Source organism: Drosophila persimilis, unplaced genomic scaffold (assembly GCF_003286085.1).
Source record: "Drosophila persimilis strain 14011-0111.01,24,50 unplaced genomic scaffold, DperRS2 tig00000431-arrow-pilon, whole genome shotgun sequence".
Taxonomy (NCBI): Eukaryota; Metazoa; Arthropoda; class Insecta; order Diptera; family Drosophilidae; genus Drosophila; species Drosophila persimilis.
The window spans coordinates 6433274-6456827 of record NW_020825312.1 but is presented as its reverse complement, the minus strand read 5'-3'; the positions used below and the strand labels follow the sequence as shown (position 1 = coordinate 6456827).

The window sequence follows — 23554 nt, the reverse complement described above, 5'->3', positions numbered from 1 at the left end:
TGCTGCTGCTTCTTTTGCACCCATACTCCTCCAACCCCAGCCCACAGCACCCCACCCCACCCCACCACACATCCATCCCTTCGTGTGCTGCTGTTCTCCTTTTTCTTCTACCTTTTAAATTTTTTGGGTTTTTTTCTTGTTGTTGTTGTACGTGTTTCACCTTGCGCGCCGTGTTTTATTGCTTTTGCTGCTGCTGCTGCTGCTGCGTTTTACTCGTTCGACTCGTTTCTGCTTTACTCTCGCACACACACACACACACTGGCGCATGAATGACCCTATCTATCTCGCTCTCGCCTGGCTGGGGAATTTTTGTGTGCACGTCACTATGCGCGTTGGTTCGACCGAACGTCAGTCTGTCGTGTCAGACACGATTTGCGTCGTACGGTCGTACGGTCGGTCGGTTGTTCAGTCGCTCGTTTTAGACACGTTGTATGTCGTTCGGTCGCTCTGTCATTCCTTCTGTCGCTTTGTTGTTGTTCGTTTCGTTTTATGACGTTGCCAGTTTTGTGTCTGCGTCCAACCATACATGTATGGCCAGTGTGCGTGTGTGTGTGTGTGTGTATGGTATTCAGTTGCCAACGGCGCTGCCTCTGCTGCCTTCTTGCACTTGCTGTTGCGTCACCCGCACACACTACACACACAAACACAAACACGAACACGAAGCAGAGACCAAACATGAAACGATGTCTGCCCGTTGCCTCCCCACTGCCTGGCCTGGCCTTTGTACATTCATTCATACATATGTATAATAAATGGTGTGTGTATATACATATGTAATGCATGTGTGTGTGGTAGTTCCCGCTTTTGTTGTTTTCTCTCTGCTTCTGGCTGAACCTTAGCAGCGAGTCCCGTCCCAAACCCCCCCCAAACCCCACCAGCCATGCCATGCCAATGCTTGTCCTCTGTCTCACTCTCTCGATGGCACTCCATTACTGCTTTTGCCGTCTTTCTCGCTCGATCTCCCACTGGTGCGCAGCCATCTCCCTCTCTCATTCAGGCTTCGTGGGCATTGCTTTTGTCTTCTGCTTCTTCTTGTTTTGTTGCTGCTTCGAGAGTTGGTTGTTGTTTTGGATACCCTTCCGGTGCGATAGCGAAAGGGTATGACTATTTTGTGGTGGAGTTTGCCAAGGCAGGCAGTTGTAAGATTCTATATTCCATTCTATTTGATGCAGCAAATAATCAGATCACAAAACTTGGAACAAAAACATCACGAAACATCGGAACAATGGTTTCAAGGGTATCAAAGCATCGTGGTGACGTAGCTCTAGTTTTCTTTCCCGTTTTTTTTATGGCATTATTATTATAATGCTGTGGACGCCGGCAGCGCTGCCCCTGTGCTTTGCTTGTTTCTTGTTTCGTGTTTCTTTTTTAGTTTTTTTTGTAAGCCTCTTTTGGTCGTCTGCTGTCGCTGCTGCCTTTTATTGTTGTGTTCGTGTGTGTGTGTGTGTTGTTATTTTTATTAATTTGTTTTGCGCTGCCTTTTGCTCTATGTGAAGTTCGGCAACATCGCCTCTGCTTATTTTTGCTGCTGCTTTAATCTTACGCGTGCTTAAGTTTTTTCCCCTCCCCCTCCGCTTCTCCTTTTTCTTTGCTTTTGCTTGCCAGCTTTATTGCTCACGCTCTCCCTCTCTCTCTCTCTCGTCTTTGTATTGAAAATGGGCAACGTTGCTCTGTGCTGTCTGCTGCTGCTGCCCGCAGCCGCCGCCGCTGCTTCTGTGTATTTTTATTGCCTCCTCTCTCTGCCAACGTCGCTGCCATGCTTGGCTGACTTTTTTCCACTCCATCTCGTTCTTCCCTCCCTCGCCTTCTCTCTCGCTCTTCCACACACCACGTTTCGGTAACGTTTCCTCTGCTGCTATCTCTTCTTCTTTGCTTTTGCTGATTCTTCTACTTTTAGCTTTTATTTTTTTGCTTTTTGCTTGTTTGTGGAATTTCGTGCTTAATTTTCGGTTCGGCTCGTTCTCTCTCTTTCTTTTGTGGGTCTCTATCTCTCTCTCTCGCTCTCTCTCTCTCTCTCTATATGTATTTGTATGTGTGTTTCATGTGTGTGTTTTCGCTTAAATTTAATTCAATTTCTGTTTAATTTTCATAGTGAGAATTTAATTTACTATTTGCTGTTGCCTTTTGTGTTGCTACTTTTGTTGCGTGTTTTTCTCCTCTCTCTCTCTCTCTCTCTCTCTGTCCTCTTCTCTCTTTGTTTTATTTATTTGCGGCTCTGCAGTTTAATTGCTTTCATTAAAAACAAAATACAGTTGCAAAAATGTTGCAGCACTGAAAAACATGTGGTCTATGGCCCATGCGCTGTTGCCGCTTTTCGTGCTCTGCTGCTTCGGCTCCATTTGTGAGTGGTGTGCGGCGTGGTGTCGCGCCGTTGCCAATCTTCATTGCCCGGTACGTTGCCGCTGCCCGTCCATTGAATGCGCGATGCGCAGTTGCCGCTTTTCACTTGCCTATTGAATTGCATGTGTGTGTTTGTGTGTGTGTGTTTGTATTAGTGCCTTAGAAATGCCATCTTCATCGAAATTGATAGATGGATGGATGAGTGGGTGAAAATTATTGATGGCCAAGAGAAGAGAATGCGTCTCTTTCTCTTCTCTGAGGGGTGGGGAGGAGAGCCAATACAGTGGTCGTTCGGTAGCTCGAAAAGAAATGCCAGAAATAGGCAAGATAGCAACCGTTCAAAGCCTGCAAAGAATCTCTAAGAATAAACATCGAAAATCCCTTCTACAGTGAAATATCCGCAGACAGAGCCACTCGAATGTTCTGGTGCCTTAACTTGTATTGAAAATGGAACCGAATTTCACTGTATTCAAAACGAAAGACGACCTTTCAGGGTTAAGGGCTAACATTGTTTATGGGGTGTGGTTAATCCTTATATAATGGTAACATATAGTGCTGATTCGTTCTTAGAGCGGGTAGCAGTAGTTCCAGAGATCACCTTCGGGTCTTATACCCCTTCCACGGGGGGTACAGGTGCATATTTAAATTCTAACCAATTTTGTTACGTACATATGATGGAATGGTTCGAGTGCCGCGACCGCAGTATCTAACCTTCCTGGGACCCTCAAAAAGCCTTCAGAAGCCTTCCTGCACCCCCTTCGAGAGTCCTCCAAACCCCACCACCCTCCTCGGACCCCCCAAAAAACCCAATCAATGACTACAAGATAATGCCCCGACTGCACTTGAGACCAGTCTACAGCAGTCTGGGGGCGACGACATTATCTATTCGATTATTTATGGCCCTTATCGATTTTCTAATCAACATTCTATCGATTGAATGTGTGTTTATTTTTGCATCGAACTAATCTCTCTCTCTATCTCTTTCTATCTGCAGGTCTCTAAAGCGTGGGACAAAGAGGTGGAGCAGGCGGAGGAGGAGGAGGAGCCGTTAACTTGTTTTGTTTTAGTGTTTTGTGTGTGTGTGTGCGCGCGCTGTGTTTGGTTTGGTTTTTTTTTGTTTTGTTTCTTTTTTTGCTCTGTCGATAAGTGTGCGATAACGATTAAAAGAGAAAAGGACAGCAGACAGCAGCGACAGCGACGGCGACGGCAAATACGTAAATGCGTAATGAAAAAGTGTGCAAAAGTTGTTAATTAATGGAAAAATACACATACATACGTGCATGTGTACAAATATAGGGTTTTTAAATCGCAAATACGCAATTTCGTGGCCCGTTCGTGTGGAGGAGATCGTGTGGCGGTATTTCGCGTCGTGTGGAGGATTTATTTACCGTTTTGTGACACGATCGAACACGCATAGTACACACCAACACACACACACACACACACGCACACAAGCGAGAGCATGCATGCATGTCACTCTGCATCACTTTTTTTAAAGCTTGATTATTTGTTAATTTTCCCCCGAATCGAAAAAAGTGTTAAAAATTGGGCCAATAACTGAAATTTCGGACTGTTTGTTTTTCTTTTTTCAAGTGAGAAAACAAAAACGTGTATAAAAGAGCGAAAGAGAGAGAGATAGATAGAGAGAGAGAGAGAGAGATAGGGAAGGAGTAAGAGCGACGTTGCCGCTTTTCACTAATCCCCGTTTTTCATTCCCGTTCCATTGCAGCAGTGTGTGTGTGTAAATAGATAAAAAGCTAAAGCTGAAAAAAGTTCTATAAGAAAGATCTATAAAAATTAAACGGAAATATATTACAAGAATATCCATAAAATAACGAGGAAATCCCTTATTCAAACAAAAGTGTTGGAAAAAGCATAAAACAACAACAAATTGCAACAACAACGGGCGCAAGATGCCTGTGCAATAGCCATGTGCCTAGGCAGATGTTGTTGCCTGTTGCAACAACAAAACAAAAAACAACGACAGCACCAACAACAACAACAACAACAACAAAAGCAACAAAAGAAGCAGCAGCATCAGCAAGACCCGCGATAACACAAACTTCAACAACCACTCCAGTGTTGAAAAACGACAGAGAAAAGAGAAGCAAATCAACACACGCAAAAACCTAACCTCGAAAGTGAAGTTTTTCCAAAAATATATATATTTTTTTGAGAGTGCATTTCTCTGTCTCTGTGTGTGTGAGTGCGTGTGTGCGAGTGGGTTTTGTGTGTGTGTTTGTGTGTGCGGTGCGTCTGTTGGGAGTGTTAGAATGTGGCAATGCAATGCTGTTGAGCAGCTCACAAATAATTACAACACGAAAATCAACAGCAGCAACATCATCAACAACATCAACAACAGCAAGAATACGTTCAACAACACCAAGAAAAGGTTCAACAACACGAAGAAATCGTTCAGCAACTTCAAAAACACCAAGAGTACGTTCAACAACAGCAAGAAGAGCTTGAAAAACACCAATCCCATTTAAGCAGCACAACAACAAGAGTGTTTGAAGCCAAAAAAAAGAGTTCGGCATGAAATGGAAGCAGCTATACGCTCCTCTTCAGTGCAGGTCGGTGCTCCGCCGCCCACAAATAACACCACAAACGGTGCACAGCAGCAGCAGCAGCATCAACAGCAGCAGCAGCAGCAGCAACAACACCAACAGCAACAACAACAACAACACCAGCAACACCAACAACACCAACATCAGCTTCAACAACAGCATCAACAACACCAACAGCAACAGCAGCAGCAACACCAACAACACCAACAGCAGCAGCAACAGCAACACCACCAGCACCAGCAACAGCTTCATCATCATCATCAGCAGCAGCAACAGCAGCAGCAACAACGTGTTGCAAGCAGTAGCCTGCAACACCAGCAACAGCAACATGATAATGGACCAACGTCCCATCATTTGCATCAATCATCAGCCTCCAATCAGCAGCAGCAGCAGCAGCAACAGCAACAAAGTAAAGCAGTGCAACAGCAGCAGCAGCAGCAACACCAACAACACCAAAAGCAGCAACACCAACAGCAACAACAGCAGGCTGCCAATATGTCCGCGTATCAGCAGCGTCTGCCAGCCGGTGCATCACCGATACACAGGTGAGAAGAGAAACTATCATGCAACAATCATGCTGCCCCATTCACCCATGCCCCCCTGCCCCTCCCCATGCATATTCATTCCGTATTTCCGCAGCCAAAGCTCATTTCCTGTTTGCATTGTCGCTGGCTGGCTGGTGGGCCCAGGCCTCGGCCTCTCTCTGGGAGCAGCTTTTGCGATAAGTTGACATTCAGGTGATAAGCCACCCCTAACATTCTCTGTTGCCTGCCTCGAAAATCAGCTGTAGATAAAATAAATTGAAGAAAAAAGAAGAAATGATCTCGAAAGATCTCTAAAAAAGGGATATATATAAGGGAAATATATCAAAAAAATAAAAAGGGGAAAACAAGATAATGAAATGTATCTGGGATATCTTTATGGACTTTATAACCAAAGGAAAAGTAAGAAAGGCACATCCTTTGCCTATGATCTATGAAGAATCTATCGATGAAGATCTGTCGATCTGCAGAGAGTGTTTGTTGTTTCTTTTCAATGATTTTCATGTGATTTGTATTCAACACCAGCCCAGCAGATGGCGCTGTTGTCCAGTGGAGCAGTGGGTGAGTCATTCCATTCCCTGGAAAGAGTGAGAAGAGACCTATAGATAGAGAGATAGATGGATGGATGGCAAAAGATTTGCCATGCGGAAAACGAAGCACAAGCAAAAACAACAACAACAACAAAATGATGGAGGAAGAAGATAAAGAGGAAAGATAATGATGATGAGGCTCATGTTTTTTGGTGTTGTTTGTTTTGCGGTTAGAGTCGAACGGAAAGACGGAAAGAGAGAGTGAGAGAGAGAGAGAGAGAGGGGTGCCATAACACTTGAGAAGACAATCAAAAGACAGAGAGAGAGATGGAGAACATAAAGAGAGACGTACATATGGACGTTCTCTCAAGTGAAAAACACTCGTAATTACACCGTAATTTGACACTATTGACCTGCCACAACGATAACCGTAAGGAATAGGCTGCTGCTGGTGCTGCTGCAACCCCCTTCACAGCGCACGAGAACCATCTTTCGAGCCAGTGCCTCTCCCTCTCTCTAGAGTCTCTCTCCCGTCTTGAATGACAGCAATTAGAGACAGCAAAATGTCCGAGGGGCAACAACAACAGCAACAGCAGATGACCGCAAAACAAGTATCAACAGAAGGAGTGGGACAGAGAGTAAGAAGAAGGGAGAGCGAGGATATGAGTGGTATCCATTACCCATTACACGGCCAAAGGGTATATCCCATTTATTCCTCTATCTGATCAAATATGTTTGTACGTCTCCAAGATCTATCCAAGATCCAATCCAGTACTGTGTGTGTGGAGGAGGTCCTTCATAATATTTCAGTGGAATTCAGAAAAATGGGAACTATTCCTTGTTCAGAGATAGTTTTCAAGCGATATATCGCTCTATAGCTGGACTATAAATATAGTCTAGAAACCTGCTAGATGAAGGTATTTTTTGTATCGTTCTCCAAGTACAGTTTTTTTTTTCTGTTGCAACAATCTCCCTCTCAATCGGAGGTGGATATCCTCATCCTCGTCCCGTCGTTGCTGTTACTCTCCGCCCATCGGTTTCCCCATTCACTTCCTTCCTGTGATTGCTTCATTTTCTGATTTTCTGTTGTCTGTTGTGTGTTTCTTTTCCCTCTCCCCTTCCCCTTCGTATTCGATGACTGGAAAAACAGAGAGAGCTTATCGGAAATGGAGGAAGAGATTTTTTTAGGAAATACCAAGCGAATAAATTCCCCGCAGCTCCTCGATTAATCGATTCATTATCAGATATCTCAATTGATATGGTATTTATCTCTTTCCACTTGTATCCATCCCGTATCCAGATATACAGGGTGCTTCTTTTTCCATACATAAATGCCGCTCCATTGTCCCCATTTCAATTAAGAATTGATTCGAATCGTTCGAATCATTTGCGAAGAGCACAGAATGTTGGAGAGGGAATTCCTTAGACTAATTGAACTTTGATTGCACTCTCTGTGGCTCTCTGTGGCGCTATTCCATTTGGTTTGGTTTGGTTTTGGTATTTTTCATGCCATTGATCGACAGAAATGCGAGTTCCCAGCCCCATATCGTACAGATGTGCATATATTGAGAGCAATTAAAGGTTATTGTTGTAGAAAATGTGAGGAGGCGTCCATCCCATTCCATCTGTTGTTGGGGGCATTGAAAAATGTTTAAAAATAATAAAAAAAATATATATAAATTATTTGTTATTGTTGTTCTTTACGGTTCGTTCCGGTTTGATGAGGGGTTTTCTGGTTTCGGTTTTATTGCAATAAATAGGAACAAAATGGGGGAAGGGAAAGGGAAACTTCAGGAATTCTTGGTGAATATTACAGAAAATATTTTGTTGTAATATTCCGTGACCTATGCCTGCCTGCCCAGAGCTATCGGTGTCGGTCGAATCTGTAATCGGTATCCCCTCAGCCTTACTCTTTTTATTCCCACTCTCTCCATTCTCCACTCTCCAGTCCATACACACTCACTCACTCACTCACTCATATACTCGGTGACTGCAGAGATGCATCCACATTTTTAATCGCTTTCGAACGGTCAAGGTTGCAAAATATTTAATGAGTCGAATGCGACAGCGAGACAGCGTGACAGCGAGAGCGACAGCGACGCTCGCTATCAGCTGTGGCTGCTAGTGCAGAGCGGAGAGGAGAAAGAGCAAAGCATAGAGCGGGGGGGCGGAGCAGAGAAGAGAGTGCAGTGCAGTGCCGAGGAGATGGAAGCAAATCAGTGCTGTCAGCGTCGACAGCGGCGCTGCTGCTGGCGCTGCTTCTGCTGGCGCTGCCTCTGCTGCCTCTGCTGCCTCCGTCATTTATTGTTTATCGACCCCCGGCATTTTCTATATGAACAGTTATTTTATGCCAGCCTGCCAGGGGACTCTCGCGCTCTGGTGACTCTGTCCATGTGTGTGTGTGTGTCACTGTCACATTGATATGCGGGGTATATCCCTCTCCCTCCCACCTCCCACCACCCACTACCACTGTAACTGTAACTGTAACTGTAATTGCACGCCTATCTGGGGTTTTTGTTTCGCCACTGCTCACGCGACAAATGAAAATTAAAACACAGAGCCCCTCCCTCTACTTTGTTTGAACCCCTCAAAAGAGAGGCATCTATAGGAAGCTTTCTAGAGATACATACAAGGGGGGATCGTCGGCAAACTTCCCATAAGCGAACGGACACAGCGGTGATGTGATGGCGAACAGCCCTCTGATTTGAGGAATAAGCTATATATCCTTTTCATAAGCCATATCGGATATACTCTGAATTCTGATGCACTTGGAGGCCCTACTCTTAAATGTCCTGGGTCCCTTTTATAAAATATATGTTTCGATTCTCTTGAGGGGGAAATTAAGGGGGTGGGTTTCCACAGTTGCCCTTGAACCGAGGCAAAGGTCTTTCCGTACTCGTATTTAATGTTGAAATAATTAGAGCCAGACCCAGAGGTTACCAGAATGACAGCGGGACAGGACTTCAGGACTTCAAGTTTTCCCCAAACTTTGACAAAAAAAAAAAAACTCTAAGCAATTATTTGTTTCCTTGAATATCGAAATATGAATAAACTAAACACATGGGAAATTCGACCCTCAAACGGAACAGAACAGAACCGAATACCTCCCCCCCTTTCTACCCCCCCTTTGGCGCTCTCGAATTCGTTCCAAGATAAGTTTTTCCCAATTTTTGGTGTTGCTGCGAAAACTATTTTGTAGTTTTGTAGTTTTGGGGAAACTTTTGCCGAAAGTTCTTGAATTTCTATTTTGAATATTTGAAGGGAACTTTTTATTTTATTTTACTTTTCTTTAATTTTTTTTTGGCCTGAAAACTTTTTGGGAATTGAGAGGAAAATTGATGGAGGAGGGGGCGTAATAAAAATGAAACTTCATTTGAAGATTGTACGAGAGTTTTTAGGGAAGGCTTTGGCTTCGGTTTTCTCGTGGTAGTGGGAGGCGTGGTTGGGGGAGGGGTGGGGTGTCCAATACTCCTCTATTCTTTTCCCTCTTTTTTTTTCTGTGTGTCGCTCTTTCTTCGAACAGGTCGTTCTTCTATGGTCCGAAGACCAACAAACCCGAACCGAATCCAAACCGATCTCGTGATTCGGAGGGAGGGGGATTGGTGCTGCCTCTGCCGCCCCGCGACCTATCCCAACGGTAAAGCGCATTGGGCAAGTGCAGCTATCGACCGCCGCCGCCGCCACTAGGGGGCGCCTGCCGTGGGGAAACAGAAAGCAGAAAAAAAACGCCAATAAAATGCACATACGTAATGAAATATAATTAAAGAAAACGAAAATAACAGAAAAGCGAACCAAACGTGGATGAGCGGCGGGGGTGCGGGCGGGGGAGAGCGAAGAAAAAAAGAGAAAAGCCGCCGTTGCCAGGTCTAATTAACAAACGACGTTGACGCCGGCAGCGGCAGCGGCAGCAGCAGCAGCGTCAACGCCAGCCTCTGCATCGACGTCGCGACGTCCGACGTAGACAATGTCTATTTTTGCAACAATACAATACAAAAAGTGCAGCGGCCCCAAAGGAGAATGCAAAAAGCAATAACAAAAGAGACAGGCAGAGAGATCGAGAGAGGCAGAGGCATGGGCAGTGGGAGAGGGAGAGTGTAAGAGCGGGGCGACGCTCTCGCGAGCCGAGCCGAGCCGGGCCGAGCCGCCTCATTATGAAATCACCTTCAACTGTAGTTTTCTTTTGCACTGCGACGACCCGACAGCTCTATTGCTCTCTTGAGCACTGGCTAAACGAGAGAGAGAGGGAGAGGGAGATCCTCTGAGTGAATGATGAATCGATGGCCCCTGCCCCGTTTAGACAGTGCTTAAGGCCTTTAGAAATCTCAAGCGAGACTTTCACAGGCCGGCCACTAAGAAGGACTACGTGGAACAGTCACGCCCGTCCCTCGAGCCCAAACGGAATACGCATGCAAAGCATGTGGCCGGGGCATGCCGCATTTGTTCATATTCTCACAGCGATTAACGTCCGAGCATCGATTATCCCCGCCCCCCCTGATTATTCACCATTTTCAATGGTGAATAATTAATGCAAAATCCAAGGGAATCCAGCCAGGAACCGATCGAAGCTAATTTCCGTGTATTTTTGGCTCTTCAAAAATATCTATCCCCCCTCCGGTTCTCTCTATGTCGCCCACTTTGGCTCCATTTAGGGCTCCCCTGCGCCTGCTTTCTGTCCCGCTGTCCCTCTGTCCCGCTGTCCCGCTTCTCTTCCGCATTGAGTGGATGTCAAGTCTATTGATTGATAACGCGCGCTCTTCTCTCTCTCTGTGTGTGTGCGTGTTTGACCAATGTCACGTTTCGTTCACACACACACACACACACACACACACACACACACACTCGTTATCAGACACACATGCACAGAGAAGGACAGAAGAGACGGCCTAGATAGCGATAAGTGCTTTTTTTCTGTTTCCTTTTGGTGTTGTATACCCTTCCATCGGGCATATACACGATTTCGATCAGCTGAAAAAAACTTATAGACTTATAGACCACCATTAGATTGTTCCCTCCGCAAATTCGTAGAATTTCCAGAGTAGGAAAATAAGGAATCAACAACCAATTTTGGTTGGATGTTTGAACACCTGGCTCACGCACATCTGAGGGAATAATTTTACGTTTCCGATAGTTTTCTTCAACAGTTCGGAGAACCCAAGACGACCATTCTATTCGCTTTCAAAAAGGTTATTTAAATCTTTGGCATTCGGTTTTCTGTTTCGGTTTCGGTTTCTGTTTCAGTTTCTGTTTCCCTCTCTGTTCTCTGTTCTACTTTCCTTTCGTTTCGTTTCGTTTTATTTTTTATTGCCATGTACATACTATTATTAGTGTTAGTATTTGTTTTAGTTGTAGCTCTTTTCGATTTGTAATTGCCGTTGTTTCTGTGTGTTTTTTGCTTCTTCTTCTTCTGATTAGATTAGCGGCAAACAACAGATTAATTCATGGCACCGTTTTGGCGCGTATGTGGAACGATAGATACGGGGATTGATAGTGGGTGGGGGGAACGTAAGGGAAGAGAGGGTAGTGGTGTGGTGTGGGGTGGGGTGTGACTGTCGTTTGGGGGGTGTTATCATTTATATATACATATATATACGTGGACATGTATATTTTATTTATATATTTTACAACTTTGATTAGATAAGGCTCCTCTACCCCCCGTTCCGTTTCGTTCCGTTCCGTTCCCACTCATTCAGGCATAAACTCATTTATTTTTATGAGTAAATAGACATTCCCCAGTGGGTGGAACGGGGGCTGCGGGGCTGGGGGCTGCGGGGCTGGGGCTCTTTCAATTGTTTATGATGAAACAATTTACATGGGAACCCGAAATGGAATGAAGAGAGTGCCATAAATCGCACCTAATCCAACAACCCAAGCAGGCAAATATCCCCTCAGTTCCCATCGGCCCCCCCACCCGCTCTTTCGGCGGAGGAGGCGGCCGTGTGTGGGGATGAGGCAAAAGTTCAATGCACAGAAAGTTCTGCAGTGGGTCAGAGAGAGGGAGAGAGATCGCCTCCCGCTCTCTGCACACCCAAGCGCTCTCTTGCTCTCTCTTGCTCTCTCTTGCTCGCTCTTCCCCTCTCGTACTCGTACTCGATCGTTCTTATGTCCCCCTCCTCTTGTCTAGGATTCCATTTCGCGATCTTTGCTCATTCCTTTCTCTTCTTTCTCTTCGCCCCACTGTCCTTGCATGGAAAACAGGGCCAGCGGCAGAGGCATCGGCAGAGTGATTTACGGTTAGTGGAGTGTGGAGCCAAGCAGTGGAGTGGCGGCAAAAAACAAACCACTTTCGGCCGTGTCGCATTTCACGTGGCAATCGTCGGAAAATTGCAAACAACATTAAAATTACTGCTCCTCCCCCCGACACCCTGCTACCCCCACCCCTCTCTATTTGGGGGCTCTTCTCTTTCATTATCCCCCACCTCACCCTCGGCTCTAGTCTGCTGTTTTTACAGCTGTTTGTTCTATAACGGTAGTCAGCAATTTGCTTTGTTCTCGTTTTTGGTTTTACATTTCACATTTGCACTCTTAAAAATGTGTGATAATGATGGGGACCGGGGGGGAGGAGGAGAATAGAAAATTACAATAAAAATTTACTCCAATTACAGCCGAGAGAGAGAGAGCGAGAGGGATCGAGAGAGCGTCAGAGTGGGAGAGCCGCCGCAGAGAGCCATTTGTCAGGGTGTATTTTTTATATTTTCTCTCCCTCTCTCTCTCTGTGATCCGCTAGCCAAAGATTGGATGGTGGATGAGAGGCGTCCCCCCCCTTATAAGATGCTAATTTTTACATGGAACTGCGAAAGCACTCGCTGGAGAGAGAGAGGGAGACGGGACGGGGGATAGATGGCGGACCAACGCACACAAAAAGCGATGTGGAAGCGATCCAGTGATGAAGAGTGACAGAAGAGAAAGAGAAGGCCGTACATATTGCACGAGAATGTGAAAGCAGAGAGGGGAAAGAAGGGATAGATGGGGATAGTCCTCCAGGAATATACGATCTATTTGGGTTGCAGTTGGTAGAGGTAGAGGCTTTTGATTGCTTATCGTTTAAAAGCTGGATCCTTAATAATCACAATCAATCTTCCATTAGTAGTAGTAGTCCTTCGAGATTCCTTGAATGCCTTGCCGCTTGTTAAAGCCTTTCCTTGCATTATTCACAGTCTTTTTTTTTAATTGCTTTTGAAAAGTAATTAAAGACGGGAAAAACACTCGCTCGCTATTCTGGTATGTAAATTGCCTTTCAAACACAGTTGTTGTCGAACGAATAGGGCCGAAAGAGCGAACAACTAGGAACTCGAAGAAAAAAGAGAAAGCATTCACGGAGGACAGTCTTCTGTTTGGGACAAGTCCATGTATCCTTTCGCTTATGGGAACTGGCACCTGTACAGGAGACAAGTCGTTGTCCCGAGTCTCCATTTCCGGGCGGAGGAGCGTCCATGGTGCTATTCACTTGCCCTCCACTGTACTGTGAACTGTGTGCATACCCGCCCATCGTCATTATAATAATTTTAGTCATAGTCATAGTCGAAGTCTGGCCCGCTGCTGCTGTTTTGTTGCTGTTTTGTTGTCGATGAATCATTTGATGTTGTTGTTTTGTTATTAAGGTGTTCGGATTGTTGTTTCCCCCCTGCAATGAGTACTTTATTTATAGGCGGTACCCAATAAGTACTCAAAGAAGGGGGTATATTGGATCCGTGTAGGTGTATGCAACAGCCAGATATATTCTCGATCAGCTTCAGAAGCCGAGTCGATAAAGCCATGTCTGATGATCTCAGAAACTGTAAGAGCTAAAACCACTAAAACGGATCTGAAAGGCCTAATTACGAAAAAGAAACTCCTGCCACGCGCTAACACCCTTTCTCGTCCAGTGTGCGTGCGCCCTCTGGCGGAGTGAGCGAGATATACAACGGCCAGATGGCTCTTCGCTAGTGGAAAGAGAAGGGAACATTGTGGAATGTGGATAGTCGAAGTACCTTCGCTGTAGAACATAGCTTGATCCGATCACCGGGTCTTAGTAGAGTACAGGGTATCACAGTGGTCTTTGTTTTGTTCTGTTATTTTTGTTGCTGCTATAATTTAGTATAATTTACTATCGCCTATCGGTGGGAATGTGCTGGACAAACACTCGAATGGGGGAATGGGGAATTGCAAATGCAAATGAGTGTGAGTGTGTGCGGAATGCAATTTTTACCTCATTAATATTCGAGTGGAAGTCCAAACAAATGGACATGGACACACGAACATTTCACAACATCCATTGATTGCAACTGATTTTTAATTTGATTTGATTTGGCCTCCAAAAATACACTTCCAGCAAAGCCCCCCCACCCACCTTGAGTGTCCAGTGTCCAGTGGCAGTGTGGCCTTGCAGGGGAAATCAAGGTCCCTTATAAAGAGCAGCACTTGAAATGCATTCCCTCTTCATTTTCCGTACAGGAAATACCCGATAGATATCTCTTGTTGGACAAGGGGACCCCCCATCGAAAAACGCAACAACAAAAATAACAAAAATTATTATGTCACCAAGGTTTTTCTATTTTTGTCACGATTTTTAGCTGTTTGCGTGTAATTAATTTTTACGCTAATTATTTGGAGACGGAACTTGTTTGTTGCGGGGAAGTTTTCCCCCCAGAAATCTCCATAATTTTGGGATGGATAACTTTTGGTTTGGAACCGTTTTAAAGGGAATCCTTGAGGCTTTTAATATGAATTATCTAGAAGAAGGCTTTTAAGTCTCTTATGAGTGTTTCTTTCTACTCGTTCTTTCTTCTCGTTGGATCTCCTTATGGGCGATAGATCTGTGCTCTAATGGTTTCGCTTTGCCAGAGAACAGCCCTCTTTAAGAGGGTGGCAAGCAATTCAATGAGAGACATCTTCCTTTAATACTTTAACTGTTCTCAAGGGAATAGGGGGGGGCTGGACTTTTTGTGAATTATTCAACAAATTTACGATTCTAACCTTGATTTATCCGAAACGAAACGAAATGAAACGAACCGTACTGAAACCCATTCCATCCCCTGCGAAAGTTTTGAAGTACAGCATTTTCGAGTGGCCTGAAATTGAAAACTCTCAAGAGCTCTCTCTCGCTCTCTCTCTCTCTCGTTGCCTTTTGCCTGAGAAAAAGTTTTACGCGTCGCGAAAACAGCTGATCCACGGGACAAGTGTTTGCTATTCTCTATCCCCTATCCCCTATCCCCTCTCCCTTTTTCTCTATCCTTCTATATTGTATGTCTCTATTTCTCTGTATCTATCTCTCTCCGTTTGTGTCTATCTTTGTGTCCTGCTCCCACAGGAAGCACAAATTAAATTTCCACCGACGCGGGGACATTGCAAATTTAATGGCACACAGACACATCCAGACTGAACGAGAAGGAGAGACAGGGAGACAGAGAGAGAGAGAGAGACATAGAGAAATGGCAAAAGTTTGTTTTTAAACTTCCCTCCCTGTCCCTCTCTATCGCTATCGCTATCGCTATCTCTATCTCTTTCAATGTCCTCGTCATCCGTTGTCCTGGTAAAAAGTTTGTGCGCCTTTTAGGCTGGCTTACAAAATGGAGCGTAGAGTGAAAGATGAAGCGCAAGAGAACGGGAATGTGGAAAGGAACGGAACGGAATGTGTGTGTGTGTGTGCAGAGAATGGGGAAATGAAAGAGCGAGCAGGAAGAGGGGAGTAGCGGAAGGAAATAGGGAATAGGGAACCGAGAGACGACGACGGCATACTAAATGCGGCTGTCTCGGTCTCCCTCCCCCACCTGTCATCCCTTTTCGGCTATAACAAGGCTGTTGCCCCCCTCCCCCCTTCCCTGTCAAGGCCCTTAAGGCAGCGCCCTGCAAAAAGGCCAAAACACACACAACGAAAATCGATAGCAAAAAAAGTTGTGCTTTTTTTCTGCATTGCTGCATTTGAAGAGCGGAGGAGGAAGAGGAAGAAGAGGAAGACGAAGAAGGTGGCAGATAGTGGAGAAAAACATGGAAAGTGTGGGTGTGCGAGGGGGAGGGGGAGGAAGGTGTGACCTGCAGGCAGAGAGACAGAGAGATAAAGATGGAGTAATGTAGAGTGGGGTGCCATGGGAGACTCGACTCGACTCGACTCTTTTTCTCCTTCTTCTTCTTCTGCTGTTTCTGTTCTCTTGCCTCTTCTACTACTTCGTCCTCTGCTGTGCTCTCCTCGTTCTTCTTTCGCTGCTGCAGCTTATTGCTTCTTCTCTTATTCTCTTCTCCTGTTCTCCTGTTCTCCTTCTAATGCTAAAGATTTTCCTTGTATTTCTTCTGCGTCTTCTCTTACACCTCTTTCTGTTTTCTGTTCCTTTCCTTTCATTTCTTTCTTTGTTTTTTGTTGTTATTGTGAGTTCTCTTCTTTCCTCTGCTCCGCTGCTGCTTTTTGTCTGTTTGGTTTTCCTTTTATTTCTTCTATGTCTTTATGTATGCCACACGAACAGACGTGGCAGACACAAGGCGTGGCTGCTATGGGGCATGGGGGCGGGCAGAGAGGCGGACAGAGTGGAGCATGGAACAGAATAGGGAATGGAATGGAATGGAATAGGATGATGCTGAACAAACACACATGTGCTGCCAAATACTTGCATACATATATGTAAAGCGCGTGTGTGTGTGTGTGCTGCTGGGCACATAACGGTACATATGGAGGGAGCCAGCCCCGGCCATTGCTTGCTCGAGTGCTCTCGTGCTCGTTCTTCCTTGTTTGCTCTTCTATTCTCCCTCGCCTACCCTTCTCTTTGGATAACCTTTAAGACAGGACTCCTCTCTCTCTCACTCTCTCTCTCTCTCTTCATCTGCTAAATGTTTTAAACTTGCTTAAACACACACACCCACAGTTACAGTAACTTCAAAAGTATTCTTCAAGTTTTAATTATTTGCGAGCTTAAAGTTCTCGCAGAAGAGTGAGAGAGAGAGAGAGAGACAGAGACAAAGCCGGTGGGAAAGAGGACGAAGAAGAGTAGAATGGATGTTTTCAAGATGTTTATGAAACTCCAAAAGAGTTTCTTTTTATAGCTACAGTAGTCACTCGTTATGGTATTCCTTTGGGATGGGATTATAATCGCACTTTGGCAAGATTTATTCCCCTCTTTCAATGTCCATCCTTATATTACTCTATCCATTGGTATTCTCCCTTCATTTTATTGAGAAATTTAAACTTTTTTTTTTTGCTAATTTGCTAATTTCTTTCTCTCTCTCGTTCCAGGTAAAACATCTACACGAACACTAAGAAGAAGGAGAAGGAAAAAATGATAAAGGGCATATGGGGAAAAGAAGTGATAAGCAAAAGAGAGCTTTAAGAAGCAGTGTGGAGCAAGCAGTAGAATAAGCAGCGTGAAAAGCAGTGGAAGAAGCAGAAGCAGAAGCGGCTTGGGAAATCATTCAAGATGTTTTTGGAACTCCAAAAGCGTTTCTTTTTATAGATACAGTAGTCACTCCTTATGGTATTCCTTTGGGATGGCAACATTTATTCCCTCTTTCAATGTCCATCCTCATATTCCTCTATCCATTGGTATCCTATCCTTTAATTTTATTGAGAAATTTAAACTCTTTTTTTTTGTGCTAATTTATCTCTCTCTCTCTCTCTCTCTCTCGTTCCAGGTAAAACATCTACACGAACACGAAGAAGAAGGCAGAGAAGGAGGAGGAAAAGGAAGAAGCGTTGAAGAAGGCTTTCCCATATGATAAATGGGGAAAAGAAGTGATAAACAAAAGAGAGCTTTAAGAAGCAGTGCGGAGCAAGCAGTAGAATAAGCAGCGCAAGAAGCAGAATGGAAGCAGAAGGAGCAGAAGAGCAAAAGCAAAACCAAAACCAAAAGAAGACTTTTGGAAGAATGTTTTTTGGCCAACTCATTATCCATGACTCAAACGCCGGCTAATGCTTCTGGCCCTGGGCCTGAAGTTGCTTGGTCATTCATGATTGATGATTGGCTCATTTCTATTTTTTGTATCTTCTCTCTGTCTTTCTCGCCGTTTTCGGTGGTTAACCCTAGAAGGTGCTCGGACACCACCTTCTGGCATTTCTAAATGCCACGCATTTGATTTTCAATGCCCACTGCTTGAATGGTATCCCACCAGCGGATTATCCTTTCAGCTGTCCTTCAATGAACGGCTCTAAGCTGTTCAACTCAAATAAAAAATCGATTAACAATTTTGGTTCAGAACTTGATTTTTAGATGCAATTTTGGTGACTGAGATATTTTTGTGACTTCGTTAAAGCACAGATGCGATTGATCAGAGGTGTATTCCTAGTAGTTTTGTCCCTTAATTGTCTCCTGTTTTCGGGGAATCCTGAAATGCTTGTGGACATGAAATCACAGATAATGCAATTGGCATTGAAGTTTGGCAACGTTTTTGCCTTCATAGGGTTAGGGAGAGTCCTCTGTTCCCACCGGGCAAATGGGTGCTCTGCTAGTGAAGTTGGGCAACGTTGCGCGGTCCCCAGTAAACCCACATTTCAACTTAGAGTATATTTCTTGGGCTTATGAATGGTAAGTTGAAAAGTTAAATTTTCAATGAAAACTAATTACAGAGCCATTCGAGGGTTAAAGCACACGCTGGCGGAGTGACAGGGAGAGGGATAGAGGCAAAGCAGGTAACAAAATATGTTTCTAGTGAAGTTTGGCAACATGTTTCGGCCACACCAAGGACACACAGACATTCAAGGGTTAATGGACACACTGACAAGAGCCCCGAAAGAGGGAGACAGAGTCGTAATGTGCCTAGTGTCGTTTCTAAGCTGAGAAGTTTGGCAACGTTGCTGAAGACTGAAGTAATCCTCCCACAGCACACAGCGCACAGCACACCGCACGCACCACACAACCCCCCGCAGTACCCTGCACACAGCGGGTATCTTTAATATTTGATGAATTAATAAGTGAGAGCGAGAACGGCTGACGACTGTCTGTGTGCGTGCGTGTATAATGCGTACATGACGTCGCACTCTGCAAACGGCGACGGCGATGCCGACGCCGACGCTGACGCATGCTGCATGAGGTCGAGACGCTGCGGCGACGACGACGACGGTGTACGGGTCAAACCCGTCGCACGTTAATCACGCTCTCGCTTCAAACGCGTCGTTGCAACGGGCTTCCCCCTCCCAGGGACTGGCTTTAAAACAAAACAAACAGCAACAATGCAAGGCAAAAATTTAAATAATGACGAAAATTGACTGGGAACAACGAACGCTGCTGCCTGCGTCGCTGCCGACGCGCGCAGCGCTCGAACATGCTCGACTGCCAGCATGTGTGCGCCGCAGCATGTCGGAGCAGCCAGCTAGCGGCTCGAAGCAGACATGTTCGAAGCACGAAAACGACAGGGACAGGGACAGCAATGACGCACCTCTCGCTCGCACACAGCTGCAGCGTGTGTGACGCCGGCCGGGGTTTGTGTCCCCAATAAGTGCCGTTCCATTAACGCGCGCGCTAATGCGGCGCTTCACTCAATTTAACCGTTGGATCTGAGAGCGGGCCGTGTTTTCCAAGGGGAAGCGAAGATGCATGCTTAATTCCATAATACGATCATCCTATTATCTTAGATTGCCCCCAGAAACGGGGTCAAGCCTTAGTTTAGGTTATATTTCGCTTGGTATCTCTGCTTCTGAGATCAGAATTTGCTTGCGATCGGGATCGGGTTGGATTGGAGGCTTAGTGGGCTTCTGCTTGACCAGTGTTGCCACTAGGACATCATCACCGCCATGTTACTACGTTCACACGTGATCTGCAATTTGCCATTCCCTGGAAAGGAAAACACAGCTGACTTTCAGTGTTAAAGCACCTGCTTTCAATGGCAATGAACTTTTAATTCGTTGTATTTTGTTGATAAAGTGCATATGGGATACTCGTACAGCGAATCAGCGTCATTCGCTTGAATCTTTGAGACTGTAAGAGCTATCGCGGGCGGAAGCTAGTTCCTGCATTGTCCTAAGAAAACGGAACGCTTTTCGTGGCCAAATGCGGTGGTTTCTTTTTGGCATATCCTTTTGGGTTTTGTCCATATGGGTGATCGGCCTTTCTTGGCGCAGAACCCACTGCTTTGACTGCTGTTTGGTCTCTGGTGTGTTGGGATCCGCAGATCCCATTGATATGCCTATGGCTTCCACAATCTCGGCAGCAGAGACCTTTTTTTTACCTTAGAAATGGATGGTGGAGATGGTTTTTCCGAGAGGATCCCTCCCTTTGTGGGTGAAATGTGTGCAAGCATAAATTTAATAATCTGTTGTTTTTTTCCTCTTCTTTCGCCCCCACTGGTCGTACAGGACCTTGGAGCAGTCGCAGCAGTATGCCAAGAGTCTGGGACACCTGCAGCAACAGTCGCACCACGCCTCCCAGCAGCAACAGCAGCAGCAGCCACCCACATCCCAGCAGCAGCAGCAGATGCACCACCATCAGCAGCAGCAGCAGCAGCAGCAGCAACAACAGCAGCAGCAGCAGCATCACCACCAGCAGCAGCAGCAGTCCTCGCGTACCGCGGCCAGTCCACTGTCGCCGCCCCGTTCGGGTCCGCCCAGTGGGAACAGCAGTGCGGCAGCGGCGGCCGTCAACAATTACACGAAATTTGGCGAGGCGCCGCCCCCGCCCCAGCATCGGTTCATCCCGCAGCCGGCGTTCAGCATCGCCCCGGCGCCCACCTACCGCGAGAATCCCTACACATGCCTCACCCAAATGCAGCAGGCCGCCATGCCGCAGTACCAGCGGCCGGCACGGACGGCGGTGGCGGCAGTGGCTTCCGGCGCTGGGTGCAAGCCGGGTCAGGGTCCAGGTCCAGGACAGGGCTCGAGCAGCGGCTCTAATCCCGGCGGCGGTGGCGGTGGCGGAGTGGTCCAGGTGCCGTCCGGCGGGGTGCTGGTCATGGAGGCCATGTCCCACTATCCCAATCAGCCAGGATCCTCCGTTGGCAGCCAACAGCAGCAACAGCAGCAGCAAGGAGGCAGCGGAGCGGGCGCAGGCGGGGCTGGGAGCGGCGGAGGCAGCATAATGCTGGGAAATCTAGGGCGCATCCTCCTGCCCCACTCTGTGCAGTACACCACCGAATACCTAACCAATGCCACAGCAGCGGCCGGGGCAGCGGTACAGGTGAACCAGCGTCAGCAGCACCAGCAGCAGCAGCAGCCGGAACCCTTTGGGGCAGGAGGCGGAGTTGGCAGCCAACAGCCGTACAAGAAGCAGCGACTGAGCGATGGCAATCCCAGTGGGCTGAACCACCTGCCACCACATCAGCAGCAGCATCAACAGCAGCACCACCAGCAGCAGCAACACCACCAGGCGCAGCAGCAGCACCACCACCAGCAGCAGCAGCAACAACAGCAACAGCAACAGCACCACCACCAGCAACAGCAGCACCAGCAACAGCGTTCCTCGCCAGCGCAGATGCAGGCGCAGATGAACAGCAGCCAGCGGCAGAGCAACCACGAGCTCCACCGTCAAATGGCAGCAGGAGCAGGAGGCAGCGCAGGTGGAGCAGCAGGCGCCGTGATGTCCGGGGGGCCGATGGGCATGCAGCTTAAGGTGGAGACGATACCGCCGCAGATGTCCTCGGCGGCGCCGCACACGCCACGTGTACCGCCCTCGTCCAGCACCACCACGATGGCCACGGGAATGCAGGGCATGGGCATGAGCACGGTGACGGTCTCCACAGCAATGCCGAGCAGCAGCATCAGCAGCAGCATCAGCACCAGCATCAGCAGTGGCAGCAGTAGCCATGCCACAGCAGGAGCCGCAGGACCGTCCACCTCTGCAGCGGCAGCAGCAGCAGCCGCTGCCAGCAGTACTGAGGCCTACCATCCACAGGTGAGTGCGAGAGAGAAAGAGAGAGATTCCCCTCCAGGATACTCAGGATTTATTCCCTTTCTTCCAGGTGGAGGCCATTTCCCCCACGCTGCCCAGCGACAATGCCATCGACGAACGTGGCCGGATCACCGCCAAGGAGGACCTCCTCATGCAGATCCAGAAGGTGGACAACGAGATCAAGTCCGCGGAGACCGGCATGGAGGCGCTGCGGAAGAAGGAGAAGACCCTCATGGAGTGGGCGGCCCATTCCAAGCAGAAGAAGGCGCGATCGTCGCCGCCGCCTGCCGATGCGGCCAGCACTAGTGCTGCTGCTGGAGAAACCACAGCTGCCAACAACAACAACAACAACAGCAGCAACAAGGACAACAACAACAAGGACAAGGACGATGGGGGCGTTGTGGAGGTGGAGGTGGTGGATCTGTCGATGCGCAGCCAAATGCTGGCCGAGAAGATCTATGCGGCGAACCGAGCGATGGCCCAAGATCGACATTCCATGGTGCAGCGGGCCGCCGGATTCTCTTTCGCTCTCGATGCAAGAGAGGCGGCTGCGGAGAGCGGGGAGCAGCAACAGCACAGGCAGCAGCAGCAGCAGCACCAGCCGTATATGCCGCTCTACAATCAACCGCTGGACGTGGAGGCGCTGGCGCTGCTGATAAAGCAGCACCACAGCCACGTGAAGGGGCCCCTCCTGCAGCACATACGAAAGCTAAAGGCCGAGCGATGCCAGCACCAGCAGACGCTGGTCGATAAGTACGCCAAGGATCAGGCGGACTGGCAGCGGCGGTGCGAGCGGGCGGAGGCGAGTGCCAAGCGGAAGGCGCGCGAGGCCAAGAACCGCGAGTTCTTCGAGAAGGTGTTCACGGAGCTGCGGAAGCAGCGGGAGGACAAGGAGCGCTTCAACCGCGTCGGGTCGCGCATCAAGTCGGAGGCGGATCTCGAGGAGATCATGGACGGGCTGCAGGAGCAGGCCCTCGAGGACAAGAAGATGCGCTCCTACGCGGTCATCCCGCCCCTCATGCATGACGCCCGCCAGCGCCACTGCGCGTACCACAACGAGAACGGCCTCATCGAGGACATGTCCACCGTCTACAAGCAGCACAATGCCGTCAATCTGTGGACCGCCGGCGAAAAGGAAACCTTCAAGGAGAAGTATCTGCAGCACCCCAAGAACTTCGGGGTGATCGCCGCCAGCCTCGACCGCAAGTCCCCGCAGGACTGCGTCCGCTACTACTACCTCAGCAAGAAGCAGGAGAACTACAAGCAGCTCCTCCGCAAGTCCCGCCAGCGCACGCGCAGCTCCCGCAACCCGGCCAAGGCCCAGGCCGCCCAGCCCCAGTGCATCATCGACTCGCTGACGACGGGCGTCACCACACGCCTGCAGCGCGAGCAGCAGCAGAAGTCCGGCGGCCGTTCCTCGGCCATTGCGGAGCGCGAGCGCGCCGAACGGGCCGCCGAGCGGGAGCGGGTCGCCGAGAAGGCTGCCGCCGATGCCGCCAAGGCGGCCGAAAGTGCCGCTGAGAAGGCCAGCGCCGTCACCAAGGCGGTCGAGGCCATTGTCGTCAGCGAGAAGGTGGCCAAGGCAGCCGCTGCTGCTGCCGCCGCCGCCGCTGCTGCCGTAACGGCGATGCCTTCAACATCAGCGGCAGCAGCAGCAGCATTGGCAGCCGCCGAAAAGGCGGACTTGGCGGCGAAGGCCACCAGCACCAGCAGCGATAAGAATGCCGCCAAAGCAGCAGCAGCAGCCACCGCATCAGAGATCTCATCGGGCAGCAGCACCACCACCAGCACGAGCACGG

At 47.9% G+C, this 23554-nt stretch overlaps 1 protein-coding gene across 1 annotated transcript in view; it reads left to right on the top strand.

The window, feature by feature from the left end:
* Positions 1-4802: 4802 nt before the first annotated feature.
* Positions 4803-23554, top strand: part of LOC6603228 — a 45430-nt gene continuing 26678 nt past the window's right edge. Inside the window, 7 exon segments of the mRNA XM_026989651.1 lie at positions 4803-4958; positions 4960-5050; positions 5053-5452; positions 20228-21224; positions 21264-21758; positions 21826-22028; positions 22113-23502. Of these exon segments, the coding sequence (XP_026845452.1) occupies positions 4881-4958; positions 4960-5050; positions 5053-5452; positions 20228-21224; positions 21264-21758; positions 21826-22028; positions 22113-23502 (3654 nt within the window). The 5' untranslated portion in view covers positions 4803-4880.